Source organism: Schistocerca nitens, chromosome 4 (assembly GCF_023898315.1).
Source record: "Schistocerca nitens isolate TAMUIC-IGC-003100 chromosome 4, iqSchNite1.1, whole genome shotgun sequence".
Lineage (NCBI taxonomy): Eukaryota > Metazoa > Arthropoda > Insecta > Orthoptera > Acrididae > Schistocerca > Schistocerca nitens.
The window spans coordinates 333,653,851-333,673,879 of NC_064617.1; the positions used below are offsets into that span (position 1 = coordinate 333,653,851).

The window sequence follows — 20,029 nt, forward strand, 5'->3', positions numbered from 1 at the left end:
CAGGCGGCTGGCGGATTTGGTGAAAACCGCTGGCCTCGAACGCGGGGTGCAAGCAGAGCTCTCTATTTGCAGCATCGTTCCCAGAGTGGATCGGGGTCCTTTGGTTTGGAGCCGAGTGGAGGGTCTCAACCAGAGGCTTCGTCGACTCTGTGACGGTCTTGGCTGCAGATTTCTAGACTTGCGCTAATGGGTGGGGAATTGTATCACACCCCTAGATAGGTCAGGGGTGCACTACACAAAGGAAGCGGCTACTTGGGTAGCACAGTACTTGTGGCGTGCACATGGGGTTTTTATAGGCTAGCAGTAGTGCGAGGTGTCCTGATGAACACTCACCAGTCGACGTGCAGGCAGGGAAATCAGTGTAAAGACACTTCAGCTATCAAGATATTAGCAGTAAATTTTCAGAGTGTTCGGAATAAAGTTCCTGAATTTACTGCCCTCCAGGAAGCGTGTGGCGCGCAAATTGTTCTCGGGACTGAGACCTGGCTGAACCCTGATACAGGAAGTTCTTAAATACTTAGTGGGGGTTGGAACATGTATCGGAAAGACAGATTATACACCGTAGGAGGTGGTGTCTTCATTGCAGTTGACAAAAATATTGTGTCTACTGAGGTCGAAGTAGAGTGTGATTGTGAAGTTATCTGGACACGTTTAACAGGGCTAGGGGAAATAAAGTTAATTGTGGGGTGTTATTACCGGCCACCAGGTACCGCCGTGACAGTTCTAGAATCATTCAAAGGGAGTCTACAGTCTGTATCGCAGTCGGAGGCGACATCAACCTACCAAGTATAGACCGGGATGTCTATGGATTCAATACAGGTGGTACAGACAAGCCGTCGTGTGAATTACTTTTGAACACATTATCCGAAAACTGTCTTGAGCAGCTAAATCGACAGCCAAAACGTAATGGAAATATTTTAGATCTGGTAGCCACGAACAGACCAGACCTCATCGACGGTGTCAGTGTCGAGACAGAGATTAGTGATCATGATTTTGTCATTACGACTATGGTTACGAAAGTTAAAAAGTCGGTCAAGAAGGCTAGGAGATTATTCTTACTAGAAAGAGCAGATAAGCAGTTGTTAGAATCCCACTTAGTAAATGAATCGACTTCATTTACTTCCGGTACGATGGACGTGGAAGAATTATGGACAAATTTTAAACACATTGTAAATCACGTATTGGACAAGTATGTGCCGAAAAAGTGGGTTACGGACGGAAAAGACCCACCGTGGTTTAACAGCGCAATTCGGAGAATGCTCAGTTGCACTCGAGGTACAAGAAAGATCGGGAGAATGAGGACAGGCAAAAGTTAGTAGAGATTCGTGCTGCTGTAAAGAGAGCGATGCGCCAAGCATTCAACCGCTACCACCGTCATACCTTAGCAAAAGATCTTGCTGAAAACCCAAGGAAATTCTGGTCTTACGTAAAATCGCTAAGCGGGTCGAAGGCTTCCATCCAGTCATTCACTGATCAGTCTGGCCTGGCAACGGAAGACAGCAAAACGAAAGCTGAAATTTTAAATTTAGCATTTGAGAAACCTTTCACGCAGGAGGATCGTACAAACATACCGCCGTTTGAGTCTCGTACAGATTACCGTATGGAGGACATAGTGATAGACATCCCTGGGGTTGTGAAGCAGCTGAATGGGTTGAAAATAAATAAATTGCCAGGTCCTGATGGGATTCCAATTCGGTTTTACAGAGGGTACTCTACTGCATTGGCTCCTTACTTATCTAGCATTTATCGCGAATCTCTTGCCCAACGTAAAGTCTCTAGCGACTGGAAAAAAGCGCAGGTGACGTCTGTATATAAGAAGGGTAGACGGACGGATCCTCACAATTACAGACCAATATCGTTAACATCGGTTTGTTGCAGGATTCTCGAACATATTCTCAGTTCGAATATAATGAATTTCCTTGAGACAGAGAAGTTGCTGTCCATGCATCAGCATGACTTTAGAAAGCATCGCTCCTGTGAAACGCAACTTCACATGATATCTTGCGAACCATGGATGAAGGGTATCAGACGGATGACATATTCCTTGACTTCCGGAAAGCATTTGACTCGGTGCCCCACTGCAGACTCCTAACTAAGGTACGAGAATATGGGATTGGTTCCCTAGTGGCTCGAAGACTTCTTAAGTAATAGAACCCAGTACGTTGTCCTCGATGGTGAGTGTTCATCGGAGGTGAGGGTATCATCTGGAGTGCCCCAGGAAAGTGTGGTAGGTCCGCTGTTGTTTTCTATCTACATAAATGATCTTTTGGGTAGGGTGGATAGCAATGTGCGGCTGTTTGCTGATGATGCTGTGGTGTACGGGAAGGTGTCGTCGTTGAGTAACTGTAGGAGGATACAAGATGACTTGGACAGTATTTGTTATTGGTGTAAAGAATGGCAGCTGACTCTCAATGTAGATAAATGTAAATTAATGCAGATGAATAGGAAAAAGAATCCTGTAATGTTTGAATACTCCATTAGTAGTGTAGCGCTTGACACAGTCTCATCGATTAAATATTTGGACGTATCATTGCAGAGCGATACGAAGTGGGACAAGCATGTAATGGCAGTTGTGGGGAAGGCTGATAGTCGTCTTCGGTTCATTGGTAGAATTTTGGGAAGATGTGGTTCATCTGTAAAGGAGACCGCTTATAAAACACTAATACGACCTATTCTTGAGTGCTGCTCGAGCGTTTGGGATCCCTATCAGGTCGGATTGAGGGAGGACATAGAAGTAATTCAGAAGCGGGCTGCTAGAGTTGTTACTGGTAGGTTTGATCATCACGCGAGTGTACGGAAATGCTTCAGGAACTCGGGTGGGAGTCCCTAGAGGAAAGGAGGCGTTCTTTTCGTGAATCGCTACTGAGGAAATTTAGAGAACCAGCATTTGAGGCTGACTGCAGTACAATTCTACTGCCGCCAACTTACATTTCGTGGGAAGACCACAAAGATAAGATAAGAGAGATTAGGGCTCGTACAGAGGCATATAGGCAGTCATTTTTCCCTAGTTTTGTTTGGGAGTGGAACAGGGAGAGAAGATGCTAGTTGTGGTACGAGGTACCCTCCGCCACGCACCGTATGGTGGATTGCGGAGTAAGGATGTAGATGTACATTAAGTTAAGAAAGTCTACTACCTAGGCGGCAAAATAACCGATGACGGTCGGAACAAGGAGGACATCAAAAGCAGATTAGGACTGCCAAAAAGGGGAATTCCTGATCAAGAAAAGTCTACTAGTCCTTAAACTGAGGAAGAAATGTCTGAAAATGTACGTTTGGAGCACAGCATTGTATGGTAGTGAAACATTGACTGTGGGAAAATCGGAACAGAAGAGAATCGAGGCACTGGGATGTGGTGCTACAGACAAATGTTGATAATAATTAGATGATCTGATAAGATAAGGAATGACGAGGTTCCGCGCAGAGAGAAGAGAGGAATATATGGGGAAGACTGACAGGAAGAAGGGACAGGATGGTAGGACATCTGTTAAGACATCAGGAAATGACTTCCGTGGTACTAGAGGGAGCTGTAGAGGGCAAAAACTGTAGAGGAAGACAGATTGGAATACATCCAGCAGATAATTAAGGACATAGGTTGCAAGTGCTACTTTGAGATGAAGAGGTTGACACAGGAGAGGAAAAAAAAAGTTGCACATAATCTTGTGACGAAGTCGGCAATACCAATTTAAAGGTGTTTGCAAGGCAATATTAAAGCTGTGGCATCATTTCCGTGTAAGCTGTTGTAAACAACTAAGATATTTAAAAAAAACGTCATTGTATTCTGCGGAAAGCTACTGTATTGTCTCACTTGTCGAAACCAGTTTCAATCATCTAATCTTCTTCAGTCATAAGCTTTTACCAAACAGGATGTATTATCATAAATACATAACTTCAATTTTGCGGCGAAGTTTACAAGGCAAAATGCTTACAGTAATAAATTAGAAAAGTCTCACTATTATACTTGTGAAAGTTGTCATGTCCCTTGCACAAACTGTTTAAGGTAACACCGAGCTAGGTGGTGCTGTAGTTGACACCCTGGGGGCACACTCGGGAGTGGGCGGTTTAAAACTTAGTCTGGCCAATCCAGATTTAGGTTTGTCGCGATTTTCCTAAATCGATCCAGATAAATTTCGGGCCCTCCCCCCATGAACCATGGACCTTGCCGGTGGTGGGAGGCTTGCGTGCCTCAGCGATACAGATAGCCGTACCGTAGGTGCAACCACAATGGAGAGGTATCTATTGAGAGGCCAGACAAACGTGTGGTTCCTAAAGAGGGGCAGCAGCCTTTTCAGGAGTTGCAGGGGCAACAGTCTGGATGACTGACTGATCTGGCCTTGTAACACTAACCAAAACGGCCTTGCTGCGCTGGTACTGCAAGTGGCTGAAAGCAAGGGGAAACTACAGCAGTAAGTTTTCCCGAGGGCATGCAGCTTTACTGTATGGTTAAATGATGATGGCGTCCTCTTGGGTAAAATATTCTGGAGGTAAATTAGTCCCCCATTCGGATCTCCGGGCGGGGACTACTCAGGAGGACGTTGTTATCAGAAGAAAGAAAACTGGCATTCTATGGATCGGAGTGTGGAATGTCAGATCCCTTAATCGGGCAGGTAGGTTAGAAAATTTTAAAAGGGAAATGGATAGGTTAAAGTTAGATATAGTGGGAATTAGTGAAGTTCGGTGGCAGGAGGAACAAGACTTCTGGTCAGGTGAATACAGGGTTATAAATACAAAATCAAATAGGGGTAATGCAGGAGTAGGTTTAATATTGAATAAAAAAATAGGAGTGCTTGTAAGCAACTACAAAGAGCATCGTGAACGCATTATTAAGGCCAAGGTAGACATGAAGTCCACACCTACCACTGTAGTACAAGTGTTAGGATTGTCAGAGTTCTTGGTGCAAGTGTTTACGTGGAACTGTGTGTAACTTCTGTGATTTCCGCTGAGGAGTTATGAATGCTGTCTTCGTACTGGAGTAGCAGTTAGTCGGTTGTGACAGAGCAGCGAGGAAGTCTCCACGGCGTGAGGTCAGGCTGGGGCTGCTGGCGGCGTGCAAGTGCGGTTGCAGTTGTGTGGCACTAGCTGCAAGAGCTGCAAAGTTCGTCGCCCACCGAACCTGCATAATGGAGTTGAGTAATCAGTGAACCCGTTATGAAATCTCAACTGCTGTGACGTCTCTTCGTTGATTACTGGTTGTTGCTTCCTGGGCTGTTCCCACAAGCATCAATGTTTTGAGGTGCTGGGGTTGGCAAAATTCTGCAGCCGTCTTCCTGTATGGTGTTTAATTTTTGAAATGATTATAATTTATTAGTGAAGCGCACCAGCGGCATCTGCTGCCTTGTGGCGGTTAACGTTTTGTTTGCCTAACCTGGTCATTAGCGTAGTTTTCTGGCAGTGTATTTTCCTCGGCGTGTTGATGCTGTCTGGCATGTCGTGTAGTTCGACAGCTTGATGTTGTTCTCCCTTTTTCTTTGAGTGGTTATTGTGCCTCGACTGTGTTTAGATGCCAATTATTAAGACATAGTCCTGCTGCAATCCTCGTCCTCACTGATATTTTTGGTTGTTGTCCCATTGGTCGGGTGGAAGGGAATTGATTGGGTTTGTTGGTTGGTTCTTCAGCCGTCCCTGGGTCATGCTGCCACCTGATTATTTAATGTTAAGCTTGGCTGGCTGTCTCATCTAAACTGCTGTTTGAGTTTCCTCCCCAGGCCGACACTTGGAACACTTCTGTGCACCACTGTTCTGTTGTTTGTGATTGTGATTTTCTTTTGTCACTAGTACTGTGCTAGGCCTTCAGCCGTGTATTAATTTTGTCTGTTCTATGTTCAGTATATTGCCTTCAACTGAACCTTATGTGAAGTGTTTTAAGATTAGGCCTTCAGCCGTGTTTTATTTAAAATTCTTGTTTGCTCTGTGTTTAGGCCATCAGCTGCATTTGTTTTAAAATTTGTGGCTTTCAGCTGTAATGTGTCTATGTAAGGTTTCTCTTTAATTATCTTGAATTCTTAAAATGGCCTTTAGCAATACTGTGTAAATGCTTATCTTAAGATTTGTCTTTAATCATGTTGAATAATTGTTTGGGCCTTCTGCTGTCTAGATATTTCAAGTTTTCTTAAGATGGTTTCTGTTGTATTGTGTAAATGCTTGTCTTTAAAGGTTGCTTTTTATGATGTTGAAATATTATTGGGCTTTCAGCTGAGGAATTAATTTAAATTTTCCGTAATATGTCTTTTAGCCGAAATTGGTAAATGCTTGCCGGCCGCTGGTGGCCGAGCGGTTCTGGCGCTACAGTCTGGAACCGCGCGACCGCTACGGTCGCAGGTTCGAATCCTGCCTCGGGCATGGATGTGTGTGTTGTCCTTAGGTTAGTTAGGTTTAAGTAGTTCTAAGTTCTAGGGGACTTATGACCTCAGCAGTTGAGTCCCATAGTGCTCAGAGCCATGTTTTTTGGTAAATGCTTGCCTTTTAAAGAATTTCCTTTCTTGATCTGAAATATTAATCAGGCCCTTAGCCGAGAAGATATTTTAATTTTACTTAAGTAAGGCCTTCAGCCGTTTGTCTAAATTCTTGTGCCTTAAAACGAAATATTTAAGGATATTTTAATTTTACTTAAGTTGGGGCATTCAGCCGTTTCTCTAAATCCTTGTCTTTTAAAAGGAATTATTTAAACCTTATTACTGAGAAGTTATTTCGGCCCTCAGTTGAGAATTGGTCCTTGTTGTTTTAAAGAGAAAACTGTGCATAGTGTTTTCGAGGTATAAAGTTATGTGTTCTTGTTAACTAACAGTAACTGATCTTGGCCCGTTTCCACAACCTGAATCACTCTGTCCTGCGACACCACACTGCAATATTGTTCTGTTTACTCATTCGTACGTGTATGCGTATTTGTCTGTATGCATGTATAGTATTTATACGTGTGTGTGTGTGTGTGTGTGTGTGTGTGTGTGTGTGTCTTACACTCTCCACAGTCTCGCTAAACAAAGCTTCGTTAGACGCCATCCAATCCTGAGAGTGGCTCTTTTTTATCCGGTCAGTGGTACATTACAACAGAAAGATGGAAGATTGCACGCTGTTTCCATGTTACATCACAGCTTTATACTGTAGCACACTTCAGTGAGAAGGAACGCGTTTACGAGTAAGATGCGATCGCAATGCCCTCTTTCTTGGACTCGTTATCCCCATAGACTGACAGTGGGAAGGAAGGAAGCCAGTATTATACTGGCATAAGAGCAGCTCCTTCATTTCTAATATTCGCAACAGTTAACACTCGACTCGTACTCACTCCGTTTCTGATCTCTGTGATTAGGTTATAATTTAATTTCATAAGGCTCAATCTTTTAGTCCCCACTCCACTTGACTCTAAGCCCTTTCACATTTGCAGGTACGCATGCGATGCAAAACCTTTCTTTTAACACAACTGTGTTTTTTACGGGATCACATCTTCTTAGAACTTCTTAAATGTCATCACAATATTCATCGACCTATTTATTACAAATTGGACTGCAATTCCTTCCACAGGTCATTTTCGTGTTGTTACAGGTGTACAAGTGCTGACGAATGGTGACTACTTCTGTGTTATCAGCACCTGTAACCACTTGAAAATGACCTAAGGTCGAAATTGCAATTCTAGAAAGTGCAATACATAGTACAGTCGACGACGAGTATGACATCCTTCCCTTTCAGTAGTTGAAAAGCCTATTACTGCTTAGGTAGCAACTTATTAGCGTTGTTAGGTAGTACACGTACACTGAGAGAGAGAAAAAGGAAACATAAAATCGAGAATGTTGGCGCGACTTAGACAAATGAAACATCATGCACCAAGAATACACCATAGAATTGTGTTTACTGTTAAAGTAATGCCAGTTACAATGAATCAGTAGTGTCAACGACAGTGTACCCGAAGAATTCAGAATTTCCAATGGAACATATCAATAACATGCACTGTAAGCACTCTTGAATTTTACGTAAAATTTATATGTGAACTGTTTTAAATCGAAAATCAGTATCTTTTGTGAAATAGGACACCCCTCAAATATTAATTTAAGTAGAGATGACTTTCATCTAATAAAATGCGAGGAACCCTGATACGTGTTCCCTGAAAACTCATGCATGTAAATTGACCGTTAAGTGAAAAAAGGAATGTTTACTTTTTACCAGGATCAACTGAATATTACACCCAAAAACGCAAGGAGGACTCATAAAAATATAACATGTAGAGTATTCACGCATCTGCCAAAAACAAAAGTTTCCCGGTACGAAAGTACTTCACGAAACATATTGGATGCATATGATTGGCTACTCCGTTCTAACTTAATGCCGGACACCGCACAAGGCACGAACTGCTTCAGCAAAAGCCGATAATCCACTTCGGCATTGGCACAAAAACAAATAGATATGCAAATGCGAAAGTAACACTAGAAGACAACATAAATATGCACAAGCGGTTAAAAACAGATAATAAATAAAGACTGAATGACTTTAGTCTCACTGATAATAACAGCAGTTATTTACAACAATGTGAACTGTGTTTGAATTTAACAGGTTTGCAAATTTATGAAGTTTATGGCAAAAACTGGTTTAGTCAACGAAATAACTTATATTTATTATTGTGAATGTTACTGAGAAAACTGGTTCAAAACTGCATGTCATTTACCTGAAACACAGTCACCAAAAATATAATAATTGGCATATAAAGTTCTTTTCGCGAGTGTTGAGCTTTTGCGTGATAAGTCAATCCTCACTTAGTGTTGTTGGCGAGTTATCAACGGCCATATTATTGGTCCATAATCCTTAAGCGTGTAGTCCAGTGATTGGCTTGCTGAATATCTTGATCATAGCAGCTCGTTTTGAACGCGGCAGGAACGCGGGGGATGACTGTAGAATCATCTCGCGCATCTACATGAATCGACGAAAGTAGGACAGGCAGCATTCAAATAACGCGTGACGTATCCCGACATCATAATGCTTGTTATCAGTTTCCAGTCACAGTTTTAGATTTATGGTTTTCCGCTAGAACGCTAGTCGGCACAGTTAACGTTACCTGCCATCATACACTATGTGATCAAAAGTATCCGGACACGCTAAAGACATACATTTTTCATATTAGGTGTATTGTGCTGCCAATTACTGCCAGTTACTCCCCATGAGCGACCTCAGTAGCCATTCGACATCATGAGGGAGCAGAATGGGACGCTCCGCGGAACTCATGGACTTCGAACGTGGTCAGGTGATTGGGTGTCACTTGTGTCACACGTCTGTACGCGAGATTTCCACACTCCTAAACATCCCTAAGTCCACTAATGTGATAGTGAAGTGGAAAAGTGAAGGGACACGTACAGCACGAAAGCGTACAGGCTGACACCGTCTGTTGGCTGACAGACTGCACAGTTGAAGGATCAGTCAGTCAATCAGTCAGCCAGTCAGTCAGCCAGCAGTAGCCGACCGAGACAGACGCAGCAACAGATAAGCAAACCACTTTTGTGTCATTTAAGAGTTCCTAACCAGGAGCGAATTTTATTGTATCATCTGTGTGCTTCACTAGATCCTTTCTTGAGTTTCTGCGTGTAAATTTAACATCTAATAGCCACAGTTCTCGCGTTTTCGTTTGCTTCAGAAAGTAAACCGATTTTGTGACATATTAAAAGTTCTTAATCAGGGTCAAATTATTTAGTTGCACTTGAGTGCGTCGGTAGTTAGGTTTTTGAATATCTACGTATTACTAGACACAGTTCGTGCATTTTCGAAAAGGGTCTACAGTAGAGTGGCGCAGAACGTGCCGATAGTCCGTTTATCTGAATAGTTTAGTTTTCCACGCTATTTAGTATTGAGAGGGACTGCGATTGCTGTGTGCGGATGCGAGCCGAGTTGTAGACACTTCGCTCTCAGCTTCAGGCTGTGATGGCTTCGGTTACACAGCTCGAGGCTGCAGTGGATGGGCAACACTGTTGTGGGCCGGCCGTGGGAATCCAACGGACATCCAGCACGTCAGAGTCCTCTGATTAGTCCTCAACGGTGGCAAACCAGTTACTGCTCGCACTGAGGCCCACCCCTCACCTGTGGTCGAGTGGGAGGTCGCCCCGGGCCGAAGCAGGCGGCGAAAGACTTCCCAAGCGGCCACACGTAAGGCCTCCCCAGTTTGTCTGACAAACAGGTTCCAGGTGCTGTCTGTGGCTGACACTGTCGCTGAGCCGCATGCTGTCACCTGTCCTGTTTCAGAGGAAACCACTCAGCCTGCAAGATCCGGGCAATCTCAGACGGTGGGATTATTGGTAGTTGGGAGCTCCAACGATAGACGCGTTATGGGGCCCCTTAGGGACTTGGATGACAAGGAGGGTAAGAAAACCAATGTGCACTCCGTGTGCATACCGGGTGGAGTCATTCCAGATGTGGAAAGGGTCCTCCCGGATGCCATGAAGAGCACAGGGTGCAGCCAACTGCAGGTGGTTGCTCACGTCGGAACCAATGATGTGTGTCACTTTGGATCAGAAGAGATTCTCTCTGGTTTAGAGCGGCTAACAGAAGTGGTAAAGGCTGCCAGTCTTGCTGGCAATATAATAGCAGAGCTGATCATTTGCAGCATAGTCGACAGAACCGATTGCGGACCTCTGGTACAGCGCCGACTGGAGGGTCTGAATCAGAGGCTCAGACGGTTCTGCGACCGTGTAGACTGCAGATTCCTCGACTTGCACCAAAAGGTGGTTGGGTTTCGGGTTACGCTGAATAGGTCAGGTGTCCACTATACGCAGGAGGCGTAGCAAGGGCTGTGTGGCGTGGACTGGGTGGTTTTTTAGGTTGGAGGGATTCAGTCACAAAGGGTACAGGCTGAGCACAGGAAGAACGTAGAGATAGGAACCATTGGTATAACAGTTGTAAATTGTCGTAGATTTGTTGGGAAAATGCCAGAGCATCAAGCGCTAATAGAAAGCACTGATGCTCAAATCGTTACAGGCACTGAAAGCTGGCTAAAGCCGGATATAAGCTCAGCCGAAATTTTTGCGAAGAACTTAACGGTGTTCCGAAAAGATAGGTTAAACGCGGTTGGCGGTGGCGTGTTTGTTGCTGTCAGAAGTAGTTTAACTTGTCGCGAAATTGAAGTAGATACTTCCTTAGTGTGGGCAGAGGTCATTGTTGGTAACCGTAATAAAATAATGACTGGATCCTTTTACCGACCACCCAATTCAGGTGATACAGTTGAAAGAAAACTTGAGTTTGATTACAAACACGTACCCGACTCATACGATAATAGTTGGTGGTGACTTTAATTTACCCTCGATATATTGGCGAAAATATATGTTTAATTCCGGAGGTAAGCATAAAATATCATCCGAAATTGTGCTAAACGCTTTCTCTGAAAGTTATATCGAGCAGTTAGTTCATGAGCCCACGCGAATTGTAAACGGTTGTGAAAACACACGCCGGCCGAAGTGGCCGTGCGGTTCTAGGCGCTTCCGTCTGGAACCGCGTGACCGCTACGGTCGCAGGTTCGAATCCTGCCTGGGGCATGGATGTGTGTGATGTCCTTAGGTTAGTTAGGTTAAAGTAGTTCTAAGTTCTAGGGGACTGATGACCTCAGATAAGTCCCATAGCGTTCAGAGCCATTTGAAAACACACTTGACCTCTTAGCAACAAATAATCCTGAGTTAATAACGAGCCTCAAAACCGATGTAGGGATTAGTGAACACAGGGTTGTCGTAGCGAGACTGAACACTGTAATCCCCAAATCCTCGAAAAATAAGCGAAATTATGCCTATTCAGAAAAGCAGATAAAAATTCACTTGCGCCTTCCTGAGAGACAATCTTCACACATTACAAATTAATAATATGAGTGTAGATCAGATGTGGCTTAAATATCGCAATTGAGAGATTTATACCAAATAAATTAACAAACGACGGAGCTGATCCTCCTTGGTACACAAACCGGTTAGAACACTGTTGCAGAAACAACGAAACAAACATGCCAAATTTCAACAGACGCAAAATCCCCAAGATTGGCGATCCCTTACAGAAGCTCTAAATTAAGCGCGGAGTTCAATGCGAGACGCCTATAACAGTTTCCACAACGAAACTTTGTCTCGAAACCAGGCAGAAAACCCAAATAGATTCTGGTCGTATGTGAAGTATGTTAGCGGCAAGAAACAATCAATGCCTTCTTTGCGCGATAACAATGGAGATACTGTCGAAGACAGTGCTGCCAAAGCAGAGTTACTAAACACAGCCTTTCGAAATGCCTTCACAAAAAAAGACAAAGTAAATATTCCAGAATTCGATTCGAGAACAGCTGCCAAGATGACTAACGTAGAAATAAATATCCTCGGAGTAGTGAAGCAACTCAAATCACTTAATAAAAGCAAGTCTTCTAGTCCAGACTGTATACCAATCAGGTTCCTTTCAGAGTATGCTGATGCATTAGCTCGATACTAAACAATCATATACAACCGTTCGCTCGGCGAAAGATCTGTACCCAAAGGCTGGAAAGTCGCACAGGCCGCACCAGTATTCAAGAAAGATAGTAGGAGTAATCCACTAAATTACAGGCCCATGTCGTCAACGTCGATATGCAGAAGGATTTTAGAACATATATTGTGTTCAAACATTATGAATCACCTCGAAGAAAACGGTCTATTGACACACAGTCAACATGGGTTTAGAAAACATATTTCCTGTGAAACACGGGGTCACAGTTCCTAGTAATTGACGGAAAGTCATCGAGTAAAACAGAAGTGATTTCAGGCGTTCCCCAAGGTATTGTTAGAGGCCCTTTGCTGTTCCTTATCTATATAAACGATTTTGGAGACAATATGAGTTGCCGTCTTCGGTTGTTTGCAGATGACGCTGTCGTTTATCGTCTAATAAAGTCATCAGAAGGTCAAAACAAACTGCAAAACGATTTAGAAAAATATCTGAATGGTGCGAAAAGTGGCAGTTGGCCCCAAATAGCAAAAAGTGTGAGGTCATCCATATGAGTGCTAAAAGGGACTCGTTAAACTTCGGTTACACGATAATTCAGTCTAAAAGCCGTAAATTCAACTAAATACCTAGGTATTACAATTATGAACAACTTAAACTGGAAGGAACAATAGAAAAGCCGGCCGCGGTGGCCGTGCGGTTCTAGCGCTGCAGTCCGGAACCGCGGGGCTGCTACGGTCGCAGGTTCGAATCCTGCCTCGGGCATGGATGTGTGTGATGTCCTTAGGTTAGTTAGGTTTAAGTAGTTCTAAGTTCTAGGGGACTGATGACCTAAGATGTTAAGTCCAATAGTGCTCGGAGCCATTTGAACCATTTGAACAATAGAAAAAGTTCTGGGTAAGGCTAACCAAAGGCTGCGTTTTATTGGCAGGACACTTAGAAAATATAACAGACCAACTAGGGAGACTGCCTACAGTACGCTTGTCCATCCTCTTTTAGAATACTGCTGCGCGGTGTGGGATCCTTACCAGGTAGGACTGACGGAGTACATCGAAAAAGTTCAAGAAAAGGCAGCACGTTTTGTATTATCGCGAAATATGGGAGTGTCACAGAAATGATACAGGATTTGGGCTGGAAATCATTAAAAGAAAGGCGTTTTTCGTTGCGAAGGAATCTTCTCACGAAATTCCAATCACAAACTTTCTCCTCCGAATCCGAAAATATTTTGTTGACACCGACCTACATAGGGAGGAACGACTACAACGATAAAATAAGGGAAATACGAGCTCGTAAGGAAAGATATAGGTGTTCATTCTTTCCTTGCGCTATACGAGATTGGAATAATAGAGAATTGTAATGAACTGGTCTGCAGAGAGTTCTGACCTGAATCCTATAGAACACCTTTGGGGTGTTTTGGAACGCCGACTTCGTGCCATGCCTCACCGACCGACATCGATACCTCACCTCAATGCAGCACTCCGTGAAGAATGGGCTGCCATTCCCCAAGAAACCTTCCAGAACTTAATTGGACTTATGCTTGCGAGAGTGGAAGCTGTTATCGAGGCTAAGGGTGGGCCAACACCATACTGGATTCCAGCATTACCGATGGAGGGTGCCACGAACTTGTAAGTCATTTTCAGCCACGTGTCCGGATACTTTTGATCACATAGTGTAGTTGTGCTATGATCCGCACACCGTGCATCCAAGAGTAAAGCTGTTAACATTAGTTACCATATTTCCGTTTAACTCTACGGTCAGCGGTATGCACTAAAGATTATGTAGTGTCTAGAATCAAAACCATGCATTTATAGCATTCAGGTAGCTTCGTCGTCTGCACATCATAGTTCTTAAGATTAACTTGTCGATCGGCAGGCCTGACAAATAAGCAACGCGATACGTATGGCTACTATTTCTGTCTAAACCACAAAAACGTATGACTGATGAAACAGTTAATTTACCTCGGCTACGGCAAACGGTGCACTCGCACTTCCGTGACACGAGAATGAAATTCATGCTATAGCTCCAGACTCTTTGTTCATCGAGAAAAGCATTTTGAGCCACCATCTGTACATACAGATTCACCTTTATTCTCAACTGGTATCAGTTTTAGCAAGTATAAGCGTGCAGAGAAAGCTGGCCATATATTAAACTCAAATAGGTTACTGCTGTATGTCCAGTATAAATTTGCTCCATAATAATACGCATAAGGTCAATAACACTCAAGACACTGTCAGAACTACTATCTTTGTCGATTTTTTTCTGTGTCGACCTATCGATGTCTCTTTACATCACTCAACACTTATTATTCAGCACTATACCGAGTATTACGATTTACAGTTTCATATAAAATTACAACATCGCACTAGTCTGACCACGGAAAATGAAATTAAACATCTTAATAATCACACGAACATACAGCATCAGAAAAAATGATAACAGCAGTAACATTCACGACAACTGTTTTGTATCCCGCCTGGATAGGCGGCGCGTGGATCTGCTCCTGCAAACTGAAGGGTAGGCCGAATGTAGGAAGCGAGTAGGAGCAGGAAAAGGTGAAGCACTGCGTTACTGCGTATAAGTTTAAATTCTTTTACTGGTGTATGAACATTTACAAATTATAATATTACTTAACTTTGGCTGAGATGAGCACCTAGGTGCGAAGCCGTACAGGTATCAACGCTAAGAGCTACTAATAGTGAGACAAACTATCAATGAAGTAACTGAAGTAACAAAGTTTGTAACGACTAGCACCCTATGAAGAAGAAACTAATTGCTTGGTTGTCGACTCGAAATCAAATGGGCTTAATCTAGAGCGGTGCTCGTAGAGCTGCGCAGCCTCGGCTAGAGGGCGCTGCCGTCGGTGTCTGTCGTAGTGCCAACCTAAGAACTTGCACCTCTGCCGTGGCATCGTAGCTATCGATACCACAAACTGCTTGATGCAAACGGAAAAAGAAGTTGTTCAATGAAATGAATTTACACAACTCATCGTAAAGAACTCTTTCGATCAATCATAAAGATAAAGCGGAAAAAAAAGAAAATATAGGAGAAAGGAAAAAAATGTTATATAGTGTCGTAACGTTATCTTTGCACTGTAATCCAACATAATGAAACATTCTAGGGAATCCGAACGCTGTGCAGGTGCGTGTCCCAGAGGCATGTAGATCGCTGAGCGGCAGACCGGCGAGATGGCAGCGACGGTGGCGGCACCGGCGGAGGTGAAGCGCGAGGTGCGCCAGCAGCGCGCCAAGATGTCGCTGCGCCGCAAGAGGGCGCTGGCGCCGCTCCAGCAGCAGCAGGTCAACGGCCTCTACGTGCACTCCAGCCCGCCCAGAGGTACGCCGACGCTCGCTCACCGCCACCACTACCCTGAGGCAATGCTGCTCAGCTACGGATACGAGATGGGGGCGTCATGAAAACAGCCAAAAAAAAAGGAATTTAGTGTACTGTCCACTGATGTAAACAAGTGTCCCATTTACATTGCCTGATAAAAAAGAAGCACACAGAAGACATGTTCGGATGTCAGCGTATCTTCGTACACGGTGGGTATGTAAGTGATGGGGATTGCAGTTCTTTGTCCAGGTAAAATAGTCATCAGAGTGCATTACTGTTGTTCGTGGTATTGTTACCAGGCCTAGTAGGGTACGCAGGAGGAATCACTTAAAACTTGCACCACAGATATCGCGGAAATGGAAAGTGCTTTTGACGTGCGGTTTTCACAGAACTGATTGGTACTGAGGAGCTCGTATTGTGAAGCAATAAACATATTGCAATAATGCTAAAGGCCTGGCCAGACAGAATCCGGCCTGCTACTGAGACGGACGGCGCAGCGGGTGGCCGGGCCAATCAGCGTCCAGGGACGCCACACAGGGCCGGCCGCTGGTGGCCGAGCGGTTCTGGCGCTACAGTCTGGAACCGCGCGACCGCTACGGTCGCAGGTTCGAATCCTGCCTCGGGCATGGATGTGTGTGTTGTCCTTAGGTTAGTTAGGTTTAAGTAGTTCTAAGTTCTAGGGGACTTATGACCTCAGCAGTTGAGTCCCATAGTGCTCAGAGCCATTTGAACCATTTGAACGCCACACAGGCAACGGCCGGCCGGCCAGCCGCAGCGACTTTTGATGCGACAGCTGTGTTACACTGTGGAAAGGGCCGAACCCCATTATTAAGGTTGCATGCGTAGCGCGATTGTCTTGGCGTTAGACGATTGGAAGCTTCACGCAGGACACGTTATCTTTGTGCGAGTTCCCTTTTTTTTTCTTTTTTTTTTTTTAAGTGCAGAAATGAGTAGCTCGCACTAGCTATACGAAATGACACCAAGAAGACATGTTGGGTGCACGACATTAATAGCAAGAGAGAAAGCTTAGGAGAATACCATCGTCTGCGGATTGATCTAGAGTCTGACGAAGATAGGTTCTTCAAATATTTTCGTATGTCGCGAGAATGTTTCGAGGAACTGCATCGCCTGATAAAAAGGTAGCACCAAGGAGTGCACAACGAACTGGAGAAAGTCAAGTGATACAAGGCACAGACTAGCCATTTGTTTGAGGTAAGTTTTACCATATGTGGCCTCTTTGTGCTTCAAACAGAAGTCATATAATTTATTCCATTTCAGTTTTCTTGTATCATAAGAAAGGTTCGGCGGAAGAAAGTGCTATCTCACAACGTAGTTCCGAGTGGAGTGATACATTTATCTGTAGTGTTTAAGAATACAGCAAACGATAGTAACATCTAGTTCCGTATGTCCCGCTAGAGAGAACTTTCTACTTAATAGATTGTTTTGTTTCATTGTATTCATAACATTGTCATTGAATTTAAACAAACACATCTTTCGTCGTTAACTTATCTATTCGTTCTATCGGCATAATTTATTTTAATCTTTTCCAGATACTAGACTACAGGTGACAGTCACCAGAGCATAGCTTTTTCTTTTCAACAGTCTCAGAAACTGTGAAACAAGTGTGGCAGACAATATGGACTGTTCTACAACGCAAGTATTTACCTACTCCTACAACAGAGATGTGGAAGAAATCTGAAGTAGGATTTCTAGAATTTTGGGGGTTTCCGAACTGCCTCGGAAGCATAGACGGAAAGCATATCAGGTTAAAATGCCCGAAGGATAGTGGATCCCAGTTCTTCTGTTACAAACAATTCTTTTCGCTGATTCTCCTGGCGATCGTTGATCCATACTACGAGTTTACAGTAGTTGATATTGGAAATTATGGACGTCACAGTGACAATACTATTTCTGAGAATTCAGCTTTCAGTCAAGAGTATATCGAGGGCAAAAGTATTCTACCTCCAAATCAGGATCGCGTGTATCATACAAAATGTTGTATTGTCTCACCTCCTCTATAAGTTTTTCTGTGTCCATGATGCATGCAGTATGAGCTGCAAGACAAAAACCGCCTCACGCAGCTGCTTCCAGTGTGACCACAGAACAGTTGAGTGCGCCAACAGAGGCAAGCAGCCGCTCCGGTTTGCGGCGAATCTGTAATCTGTGACAACCCGGCGGCGGCCGGTGCGGCAGGCCGGCTGCCGGTGCGTCAGAGCCGCACTGTGTGAGACCGCCGCCATACAGTAACGAGCGATTCAGCAGTGCGGCCTGCCGGCTGCGGTTCAAGCCCACAGGCCGGACGGCCAGGCCACATTCTGTCTGGCCAGGCCTTTAGAAAGAACATCTTTTGTATTATAATTTCTAAGACTTTCCCGGCGATTTGTTGTCATCTCGTAGAATCGGGTGTACTGCCGGTGGTCCGCGTCTTCCCAACACGATATTTCGACGTCGTAACCCGGCGTCTTCATCAGGTGTTCCCTGAGACTGGTTCACGAGCTGACCTTGTCCCATATTTATGCCTGGGCGGTGTGTGGCGCTCCCTATGCCGTCCGCGCCCACTGTGGCCATTTCTGGCGGTGGTATCAGTCTCTAGGCGCTCCATCTTCGGTCCGCGCCCGTTGCGGGTCTCTTCTGAGGTAGCGGACATCCCAAGCAAGGAAGGGTTGGAGTCCCTTAGCGATCGTAGTGTGTGTGGAAGCCTTGTGCGACTCGCCGCTATCGAGAGCTACGAAAACTCCGCGATTCACTTGCTTTTTAGCGAGTACTAAGCAATTTGTCGTGTTATAGGACCGACATAGAGCGCAGGCTAGATAGTGCGGACTAGCCGCACTAGCAGGATGGATAGAGTAGGGGACGACGAGCAGCCAGGGCCCCACCCGCGGGTGGCTAGCCCGCGTTCTTCTAGGCCAGAACAGACGCTCAGGGCCGAGGTAGAACTCGCGAGTAGGACCACCCAGGGCGCTAGACCGCGACGCCCCGCCCCACCGGCCCCCACTCCTGAAGACGTATGCAGTGCAATGATCCAAGAGAAACTCGAACAACGCCGCCGCGATCGCGACGCACGAGCAAAGGAACTTGCAAGAAGACGGGATCAAGACGGCCCTTCCACCAGTGACAACTCAACTTCTGACGACTACAGAACAACGAATCGAATTCCGACGGAACAACACCAAGCCATGGACTATCAGGACGAATCCAGTGACTCTGATGCACCATTCCAGGAAGTCAGACGCCGCCGGAAAGGCACCAAACGCAGGAAAGCCGAAGAGACCACCCCCATGCAGTCGGAATCACGAGCTGTACCTACCACCAACTACTATGAACCACTACAGCAACCGGACGCAGCAACGGAAGACCAACACCAGCCTCAGCCTAACAACACAACTACTCAGGACACCCCAGCTCCACCGCCGCCGAAACCGAGAATACCACTTGTCACAATCAACTACACCGGAAAGTATATGGAACTCAACGCTCAGTTAAAAAACAAGTCAGCGGACCACTCAAAGCGATCTACAGGAACAATCAGATTAAATACCACTTTGAAACGCTGGTGGACCAACGACCAGCACTTGACTACCTCCATTCCATCAACATGTCATATTTCACCCACCAAGCAGCAGAAGACAGAGAACTCCAAGTGGTCCTCAAGAACATCCCTGAGGAAATTACCGAAGACGAACTCGCCGCCGAACTTCGCCACATGCAGTTCACGGTCACAAACGTACACCAGTTCAAGAAACGAGACCTGACCTCCAAGAAACTGATCCCACAGTCGGCTTACTGTGTATCTCTGCCCCATGGACAGAAAAGCCGCACCATCTACGACATACAATATCTCTTCCACACCAGAGTAAAGGTAGAAGACTACAAGCCACTTGACGGGCCTGCCCAGTGCAAGAAATGCCTCAAATTCAATCACACTGGCCGGTACTGTCAGATGCCGGTCAGGTGTGTACGCTGTGGCGGCCACCACCACGCAAAGGATTGTACCAAGCCACGAACAGAGCCGCCCATCTGCGCAAACTGTCGCCAAGAAGGCCACCCTGCCACTTGGCGTGGTTGCCCTGAATTTCAGAAGGCGATACACGCTTACCAACTGCGACCTCCACCATCCAAGGAGCCACAACAACCACCACAGCCGTCGTTTGCGGCGACACCGAAGGACTTCCCATCTCTCCGGACCCCCTGGACGGCTGCATCGTCCTTGTTTCAAGCACCATCCGAGCAACAACCAACTCGCCAGAAAAACACGGCGCGCCAACGACTGCAAGATCTTCGCCAGCAACAACAGCGGCAA

At 45.1% G+C, this 20,029-nt stretch overlaps 1 protein-coding gene across 1 annotated transcript in view; it reads left to right on the forward strand.

The window, feature by feature from the left end:
- Positions 1 to 20,029, forward strand: part of LOC126252289 (uncharacterized) — a 485,958-nt gene that overhangs the window by 44,821 nt on the left and 421,108 nt on the right. Inside the window, exon 2 of the mRNA XM_049953169.1 lies at positions 15,538 to 15,732. Coding sequence (XP_049809126.1) covers positions 15,585 to 15,732 — 148 coding nt within the window. The 5' untranslated portion in view covers positions 15,538 to 15,584. The remainder of the gene's footprint in view (positions 1 to 15,537; positions 15,733 to 20,029) is intronic.